The 10,118-nt window shown below is 37.2% G+C and overlaps 1 protein-coding gene across 1 annotated transcript in view; it reads left to right on the top strand.

Moving 5' to 3' along the window:
• The window catches only part of ATP11A (ATPase, class VI, type 11A), a 143,340-nt gene that overhangs the window by 70,657 nt on the left and 62,565 nt on the right, over positions 1-10,118 (top strand). The window contains exon 2 of the mRNA XM_009326312.1: positions 3,680-3,802. Coding sequence (XP_009324587.1) covers positions 3,680-3,802 — 123 coding nt within the window. The remainder of the gene's footprint in view (positions 1-3,679; positions 3,803-10,118) is intronic.

The raw sequence follows: 10,118 nt of genomic DNA, 5'->3' as shown, positions 1-10,118 counted from the left end.
TTGGGCCAGTTTGGGTCAGCTGTCCTGGCTGTGCCCCCTCCCAGCTTCTTGTGCCCCTCCAGCCTTCTCAGTCGGTAGAGCATGGGAAGCTGAAAAGTCCTTGGCTAGTGTAAGCACTACCTAGCAACAACTAAAACATCGGTGTGTTATCAATCAACTTTGTTCTCATATGCTAAATCCAACACAGCACTGTACCAGCTACTAGGAAGGAAATTAACTCTATCCCTGCCGAAACCAGGACACAGACATTCAACTGGTGTGTTTTGATTTCTCTAAGTGGCATGCGTCCTGACTTACGCTTTTAGGAAAACAGCACTATCTTTTTCTGCTTCATGCAAGTGAGTTTCCTTGTGGTCGTACTGAATAATTCGTGCTACTTTTTGCATTGCATTTTTACCTCGCTGAAAAACATAGCCTTACTCTTCCCTGCTAAATTTTTACGCTTGGACTGTGAATGTTTTGGGGTTTTGAAGTTGTTGAATTGGGTTAGTAAAGTGCATTTATTTTCTATTCTCTGTTAATGTATAAAAAAATGAAAATGTTCTGTGCTAGCAGATAGCTAAAATTAAGTTAGATATGGCTTTGTACTTTTTTGGTGAATTTATCAATTCATGAGAAAACCAGATCCAATTAAGCTAACAGAGAGATTGTCTTGATTTTTATATCCATTCTTAAAGTAAATTTTATAGAGCCTTTCTTTAGGGATACAAATTCCAGGTTGTGACATTAAGTTGGTTTACTTAGTGTTAACTCAATACTCCAGGGCCATCAGACCTTTAAAAACTGGTAGTAATAGAGGAGCATGCTGTTTAGAGCTTTGTCTTTTGTACTTCCTAGCTTGATAGGTCATTTCAGAGGACTGTTTTAACTGAGTCATGATAAAGATCAGTTTATACTGTGAAACTTAAAAAAAAAAAAAAAAAAAGCTTTTTTAAAACTAATAATATCCTTGTCAAGCTGTCTTAGGTTGACTCACAATAAATAAGAGAGAAACTGTCAGACTGGGCCTGTGTAGAGGGAAGGAGAAGCCGAGGGATTTCTTGATGTTCAAAGATTCATGTGTTGAATTCCCATTAGCCCTTTATGCAGTCGTCTCTGAACTCAGGCACTTAACTGTATCAGGAGTAATCTTTGTGTTGCCTTTATGTCTGGAATGTCCTTCCTAAAGAAAAATTAATAAACATTGTACAATTTAATCTACTACTCGGGAATATCTCATACTCTCTTGCATTTCTAGGAGTATTACTTGGCACAAGTGTCAATAAATCATTTGTGTGCATTGTACATTCAAGTGCACTGACAAGGTAAAATATATTGTGTTCCAATAAAACGATAAAAGATATCACATTTTGTTCTTGGCATAGAAGGAAGGTGGAATATGGAAACATTTTCTTTGTTTTACTTCCTTCCAAAATATTTTGGCATGCTGAAAGAATCCTACCTGGTCTTCAGAAGTGGGCTGAATGGCAGTTTGCTTTTTGAGTTGTGACAAGTCCAGTCAGTGATACGGGAGGATTTGTCTGGCTGGAAAATCAGTGTAACTTTTAAACTAACCCACATCCTAATTTCAGGTCTACACTGGAGGGATCTGACATGGGCACATATAACATTTCTCACTCCCACCGAGTCAGAGGTAGTTACGGAGTTTAGCATAAGCTGTGACTAGGCCATTGGTGTGTCTTATGAATGGTTGTCACTTCTACTTCCTTTATAGGTAGCTTGTCTTCCTATAATATTTAAGTGACTCTTTCAAATTATTGAATAACATATTAAAATGGCTAAAAAAACCCCCTTTGATTTTATCGTTCGTTTCATGCCTAGTTTTGTAATTTTTGCTTTCAGTAGCTTCTGAACATAATGCCTTCATTTTTCTGTAATCTGCAAGAATTAGTAATGATTTAGGGTCCTTTTTAACTAGTTCTAGTTTAAATGTCTGAGGCAGCAGAAATGGCTTTTCTTTAAGCCTCTTTTTCACTTTACATTTTACTTCATGACTACTCAGCTATTCTGTGGTTAATAGTCTGAGTTCAATAGGTTTTCTTTCTGTATTATTGATGTTCCCCCCCCCGCCCCCAAGAAAGTCATGCACATCACATAGATAATTGTTTTATAAGCTTCACTGCTCCAGGTTTTCAGAGTATTGTGAGATTTCATACATATATTTCAAGAGTAATTGATGTCAAAAGTTTGTTCTTTGCCTATGTGTTGCACTTAAGGCAGTGGAATAATCATATAGAAATGAACCAATGAAGGAAATGTTAGGGTGAATACTTTTTTAAAAAGTTTGAGAACTAAATTTTATTTTAGACTTATTAGCCATGTTTGTACTGGTAAAGTAAATGGGCCCAGAACTATTGACAGCAAGACTAGCTAGAAAAGAAGATACCATGTCTATATGATTAAACTCTCTTTTATTGTCAAGAACTGCACAGTTACATCCAGCTGCTTTGGGGAGTGATGCTTTGGCTGTGTTAACTACCAAACTGCTCCTGGTGTTTGTTTGGTGTTAGTTTGCTAAGTAGCAATCTGACAGTTCACCCTTAGAGACAAGACAATCAAGCACTGGTGCCCAGGAGCAGTTTCAGGATGTATTTAATTTACTAAATAGATGTAGCTGTTGAAGATGCAGAAAAGAAGCTTCCCTCTAATACGCTTAATGGAAGTATATGTAAATGCGTCATTACATACATATACATAGAGGTTTTGAGTTTAAATTCATTACATATTTCAATTACTCCAGACTTGACCTAATGATGATGTTAAAAGAGCTGATACCTGAGCTTTTCTATGTGGGACAAAGTATTAGAATGTCTTCTGTACTTGAGAAATATTTTTCATAAGGTAGATGAGAAACAGTAAGACTGTTGACTAAGGGATGAGCATTTTGTAATCCAAGTCCCTAAAAAAAAAAAAAATTTTTTTCTAAATAAAAAAAAAGATCATTTTGTTTTTATGTAAATACTTTTCTACAGTGATTTGTACTTTTTTTTTTACAGTGAATTGAAAGCATAGAAGTGCTAATTTTGGACAAGCTATAGGTGTGGTGGGGTTTCATGATGTGAATATATGGACATTTTACTTTGGCTCACCTACTTTTTCTTCTACTTGCAGACACAGCTTTCATTAAAGAGCAAGGGATCTGAGCTGACAAGCTGAGGTCTTTTCCTGGCAATCTAAGTCCCTAAGCTTGTTCGTATCTGGGGAAATCGTTATTACTAGTATTTCAGAGAACACAGAGTTTCACTTTGCTGCAAATAAAATACCAAGTTATGGCTGGCTAGTTTGTCGTATATATAAACATTTTAATTACCACTGATTTTTATCAGTGGTAAAATGAGTAGCAACCACATAAACACTTACTAAATATCTAATTTGACTGATAAAATTGTAAGCCATTTTTCTTCAATTATAAAACTAAAAAGTCAGAATAGTAATTTTCATGGATTCCCTTTTATTGTCTTACGGGAAAGTGCAGTGCAATTAAGGCAGAGTTTTGGCAATTGACTTAGTTTTATATGTTTTAGTGGTCTTGATATTATACAGAGAAGTGTGAGGGGTCACGCACTGATGGCTATGTATGTTGATGATCAGACACATGATTAGTTAATTCAGTGTGTGTGATTCATCTTACTGCAGAAATACTGAATGAACTGACACGATGACTGTTTTTCCCCCATAGTGTGCTGGAGAAGAGAATTGGGTGGACAGTCGGACTATTTATGTTGGGCATCGTGAACCACCTCCAGGCACTGAAGCGTACATTCCACAGAGATTTCCAGATAACCGAATAGTCTCCTCAAAGGTAGTAGTATTCTTTTTCATTCATTTACATAAATCAGCTTCAGTTATTCTTTGTGTGTTCATTTATTTCCATCAAGATTTTCTTCTTATACTTCCTATATATTTCTCCTTTACCTTCATTTTACCTTTGCCAGTCATGGTATCTCAAGTTTCTCCCGCAAAAACTAATTGCCAAATTGCCTCTACCATGAACAGGAATAGAATGACTTCTCCAATGTTTACTATAGTACATAGTAAAGTCTTAGAGTGATACATTAGTTAATTCAGTAGGAGTAAGAAAGCAATTTTCATTCTGGGCAACCCTGGAGTAAAGAAAATCTTCCCAAGGGAAGACCTTTGTAATCTAAAGCAATACCTCAAAGTACTAGAAATAGTATGATCAATGTAAGTGCTCAACAAATGGAGCTGTCTCCACAATAACAGTGCTGTTTCCTTCAGAAGCTCATATTGACAACCCCCCCCCATAGAAATAATATTCTTTGTTATACATGTACAAGTGAATAATTCTTAAACTCTTGGTATTGTGATATATTTGTGCCCTTTAGAAACCTTCCAGTTGTTCCTCACTTTACTAAATCTTTTCTGTAAGCTGCAGCAGCTTTCTGTGAGCAGTTGGGTTGTTGGTACTCTCCACCTGTTTAGACTGACTGGCTTGCTTTAGCCGAAGGTTTGTACTGCAATGGCATGGAAAACTGAACATTTGCAGCTTATTGAATGGCTAACACCCCAAGAAGTTCAAGTTTTTAGTGTGCTTAGATTTCAGTCTTCATGAGCACCCACCTTCAATCAATTATGAAATAATGACTTCAAAATAATAGCTCCTCTACTGGGAAAATTTCTTTTTGAACAGTGGCTCAGATCCATAGACTCATTTTAAGAACCTTAGTAGCATTGTGATCTCAAGGAACTGAGTGCTTACCTTCATGGATCTGAACACTTGCCATCCATTAATCTAATGGCAAAGCTGTAATAAACCCCACACTTTTTGCAAACTGTCTCATTTCTTATGTGAAATTTTGTATTTTACTACCTTCCTTCACTACTATTTTTACTACCTTCTTTCTATACTTCATTCAAAGACAGTATAATAACAAACAGCATAGTATCTAGGCATCTTTAATTAGATAGAATGTTTGAAAGGTAATGCAGTAAATAATCCAGATGGAGTACAGTCAAACTAGTACAGTGAGAAATTCTGTGCTCGACACGTTAATTTGTGTTGCCTTTTTGATTATTAAAGAGTAAATACATTTTATGCAAATCTTTACTCCTGTGACACTTATTTTTTCATCTCTTGCATCTCATCTGGGACGTACGTAAATAAAGCCATTGAAGTTACTGCTGATACTTTTTGAAATAAAAAATCCTACTCAACTCTGCAAGATGTTTGACATCTTTTTGTGATGAGGAAATTAGTGGAAGTTTCAAGTTACCTGCTTTGCGGAGTGAGATTTTTAAGTATGACTTAAACCTGGATTGAGCTGAGGATCCCTGCCAACAATTAGTAAATGTGTATGATTTCAACTAGTTCAGGAAAGAGACTTCACTATGTTTTTATTTGGATATAAAGCATGTTCAGTTAAATGTGTTAAATGCTAAACTCTGTTTGCAGATACAATACACAACTAAAGTTTTCCACAAACAAAAGATTATTGGTGGAAATAACTTTTTTATATATACAATGTTCCTCAAATTTTCTGTTTATTGATTAAACTTCTCACACTTACAAAATGTAAGTCGTCTTTGTGAAAGTAAATACAGTGGTAATATTTCAGGAGGGAACAGAGTTCACATAAATGCTTTATAATATTGAACAGTTCCTTAGACTGCTGAAAACTCAGTTTTAATGACAGTTGTCTTTATATGAGAACTTTCCATGCTGTCTTGCCTGTACCATCCCTTTCAAGTAAACTCTATTATTCACATGCTCCATCCCAAACAGCCTGGGTAAGGCACCATCGTGACTTGACTTGCATTCATTCTGGTTCTGTAAGCTAGCTAGCTCTTAACCTTTCACTCTGTCCTTGTCACTTGCTCCCTTATGAAAACTCTGGAGGGGCACCTACCACAGCTTAGGAAACGCAGAAGTAAGCTGCTTGAAAAATGATCAAATGTGCAAAATTAAGATGGGAAATCCATAATTGTTAGAGTAAAATAAAGATACATGCATGCAAGCACACTGTATAATGTTACCTCAACCATGAAGGATATTTCCTTCACCTTTTATCAGTAAGACAGACAACAACTTTCAGCTGTGCTTTTCTAGGACTTTAATGCTTATATAAGAAAGTATATGATTGCTCTTCAAGGATGAGGAACTTGAAACTTCCAAGTACAGATTTTACCAATTTAAGACACTGAATTTCTAAAAAGGGTAGTTTAAAACCATGAGGAAATCTCATCAATTAGACTACCTGTATGCTGCTATACTAACAAACGTCCTGTCATAAAGCCTTGAAAAAAGACAGCAGCTTGTAATAACTAGGAAAGTCGAAGTTTCATATTATTTCCTTCCAAAGGTAAACGTTACTGTGCTTCACCAGAGGTTTCCTGATGTCAGCAAGATAATAATTTGATTCCAGTATAGAGGGATATTTCTTGTATACTGCAGTGTCGCTGTGGAATGTGGTTAATGCTCTGTCTGCTTAATGACATATTCCTGGTGGTGAAAAATTATATCTAGACAGACCTTTGCTGGACAAAAATGCTCTTTTGATTTGGTGTGTTAATTAACTTACGATTTTAACAACGCATTACAAAAAGGCTGTGTTGAAATAATAAAAGGCAAAAATTTGTTTTTTGGATTGTGCTTGCAGTTCACTTATGTTCTAGAGGTAGTGACCTTTGTAAGGTGGATAGTTATGTTGATCTAACTTTTAGATACTTAAGCTGCCTAGGGTTTTAGCCTCCAAAGTAGCTGTTGTGTGCCCTTGAGAATTTATCATATGACAGTGATGCAGCATGGCAAAACATCAGCTGGTAGAAAATCCTAATGCTTCAAATAAGAAGAAAGAAAAAATAGTTGAATTGGCAGGGAGGTTGCTTGCATTTTTTAAAAAAAGTTATTCACATTTTGAAATTATATACTGATTAGTAGAACTATGTCAAAAGGAAAGTAAGTTAAACTATGCAGCAGTAGCAGTTAACAGAACTTGGTGGGAAACAACTTTTTTTCCTTCTGAAACAGGATAACAAAAGGTGGTGGGTTTTTTTTTTTAAAGACTGATAAATTACAAAATAACTTTTTAATAAGAAACTTCCTTAAGGTCCAAGCTTCATATTTTTGTGCTGGGAGAATCCCAATGCAAGAACAAGTAAGCGTAGAGTGATACTTCCTCCAAATACTCTTAGTATTTGCTGATCTGTGACTTAGCCATTTGTGAGCCAAAAGTGATGAATTTGTATTTAAGTCTCTAATGGATTTCTCCTCTGTGAATTTCTTCAATACTTTTTGAGCCCTTGTAAATTTTCAGAATACATAGGTAAGGCACAGTTAAACTGTAGAAATGTTTGCCAGGAGAAACTATGAACTTTCATTTTGAAACTCCTACTTGCTAATTTCAGTTCATGTTCCAAGTCCTCGAATCTGAGAACAACTGTTATCCCCTGTTTATCTTCTTGATTCTGTCAGTGATCTTCCACCATATTCCTTTCCAGGTTGAATAACCTAGTCTTTTCAATAATTGCTTGTGTGGAAGCTCGTTCATACCTTTGCTCAGATTGGTCTGTACCTTTTCCCAAGCCAGCTGGGAAGTTTTTAAGATCAAGAAATGCACAGAGCGTTCAATGTATAGGCTAACTATGGATTTATACAGTGGCATAATGATGTTTTTAGTTCTTTATTCATTTGCTAATAATTTCTAACATTCAAATTCCTTTTCCTGATGTTGATCTGATATCTCTATAGAACTGCTATGCTTCAAGTATCTCATTCATTTGTAGACAAAGTAGGGATTTGCGTCTCCTGTTCTAGCTGAATCAATGAACTGAAGACTAATTGAGTGTGTACATTTGTCTCTTGAACAGAGGGGAAAGTCATATAGAAAATAAAATCTTTTTGAGGCCACAGTATGGAGTTCTGTAAGAACATGTTTAGTTACAGCTGCTTACTGCTTTTGACACACAACCTAAAGAATGAACCACAAGAAAGAACTAAAAATTTTGGAGATGCCAGGATAGGAATATCCTGTTGAATGAGAGATCAGAGACTTCCCGGTGTATCAGAGATGGCTGACAAACTTAGAAACCCCAGGAACATTCTGCAGGAGGACTGTTTGTTTTTTCTGTACCACCCATAGAGAAAGCTGGGTTAGAGAGACTTACGAAGTCTTTTTTTTTTCCTTCTCTGCAGTCTGTGGGTAATCAGTACATAGTATTTTGCCTTGATGATCCTCTCTAGCTGCAAACTTTTACTGTCATAGCTTCATAAAGCGAAATTTTTACAGCTACAAAAAACACTTGTGCCTGGGTCACTAACATAACTGGAAGCAGTGGGGCCTAAGCTCCCAGAAGATGATACTGAAGGGTAGCAGGATATGACTCGTGAGTGAAATGGAAGATTGAATCTACAGTGGATGCAGAACTGTTAGTTGAAAAATTTGCCCTAAAGTAAAGAGGTTTCAATAAAGTTAATTTATGATATAAAATGATGAAATGCTGACTTGTGCTGTAGCTTTATTTCCTGTGTAGGTTCTTATAGAGAAGCAATAAGGTAAACTTAGATGGGAAAACAGTACTACTATTAACTTCTGCTTTGCAATGCTGTACAACTATATTCCTGGACCAGAGTGCTCCCCGTTTTGTTTCACAAATAATACTATCTTCTGTTGTCTGCATGTTTCCTTGGGACTTCTCATCAAATACTGATCCAAACATTGATTTGTATGAGAATAGCCTGAAACAGTAATGCTGCATGTTGAGAATCCTATAAATTGCAAGGGAAACCTTAGCTACCTTCAGTGCTAATCTGATAAATTGTGAGTCATCTCAATTGCAGTGACTAATAGTTAAATAAAGTTAAGTAATTCTGACATGTTTCAGTGGAGGTTGTTGAAATGTTCCATTCCAGCAGAAATCCATGCCCTCGTGCTATACCTCTTCCCTGCAGCACTCACTCTTAGCGTCATTATAAAAACACAAAGACTGGGAGGGATCTAATTTCTCATTTTGTTGCCACATTTAGAAGAAATGTTAATACTGAAGCTTAAGGAAATATTAAAATGCCGCCACCAAGATGAGCCACTTGGAACCCAGAGGAGACCTAGGCTGTCCCACACATCTCCAAGGTGATGCTTCATAATTGGAAGGATTTGTCTGGCCTCTCTAGGGCCATAACGTAACAGTTTCAAGTTGAGGAGTTCAACCACTGCCGTAAGCAATGATATTTGAAAGTCAAAAAAGCATCCGAAGCCCATAGTGTGAACCAGCATGGTTGTGTGTTTGTGAAGCTGATAAATATTTGTGTAGTGTGCCATGTGGGGACAGAGAGGATGCGTAGACGCAAATGCATATGGGACAGGTACCAATGCAGAGAATGTTGTGTGTGCCTTTTAGTGTGGACATACTGATCCACAGCTGTAGCAGCTGTAACATGGAGCTCCAAGCTTGTGCCCAGGTAATCCACTGACTCACAGCCATATTGCCTGAAGCAGAAGGTCAGATCCAATGCTGCAAGGGTTAAATAGTCAGGTTTGGCCAGCAATGCGAAAGGGGCAGGAGCTGGTAGTAATGAAGAAGAGTAAAGAGGCTTGATTGGTAGTCAATCTCAAATGTTTCTGAATCAATTGGTCTCTGTCTGGTGCCAGTTCAGCGATAGCAATAGCTGTGCATGAGCATGCAGTTCTCCTTCCAGGCACAATAATGCAGTTTCCTTCTGTGGACAACTGCCAGTGTCTAGAGAGAGCAAGGAAGAGCTGTTAGCTCTTGATGATCCTGCTCAGGGTGGGATTTCCAGGGCAAAGGCTCTCTGCAACCTCCCTTCTGTTCCCAGGAGAAGCCATCTACCCTTCCCCTGACTCAGCCCAGGGTTAACAGCAGTCTTCTATTCTCTGCTGGTACTGCCCCAAACAGAGCTTTTAAGTTTTTCATGTCAGTGTGGAGTCTGCATGCAGAAAAAGAGAAGTGGAAGAAAGGAAGGAAAGCAAGCAGGTCCAAACCCAACACCAGGGAAGACGGGTGTAATTCTCCTCACTTTACATATGAGAAAGTGAAGCTTGCTCACTCTTGCACACACTCTTGCACTCTTTCTTCTATTTTCCTAATGCTCTCAGTGACTTCTGTCTTTAGTCAGTCATCCTTGCTGTAAGGTTTTTTTTTTT

Source organism: Pygoscelis adeliae, unplaced genomic scaffold (assembly GCF_000699105.1).
Source record: "Pygoscelis adeliae isolate BGI_AS28 unplaced genomic scaffold, ASM69910v1 Scaffold156, whole genome shotgun sequence".
Taxonomy (NCBI): Eukaryota; Metazoa; Chordata; class Aves; order Sphenisciformes; family Spheniscidae; genus Pygoscelis; species Pygoscelis adeliae.
Note: the sequence above shows the minus strand (reverse complement) of the source record. Positions and strands in the feature narration are given on the sequence as shown.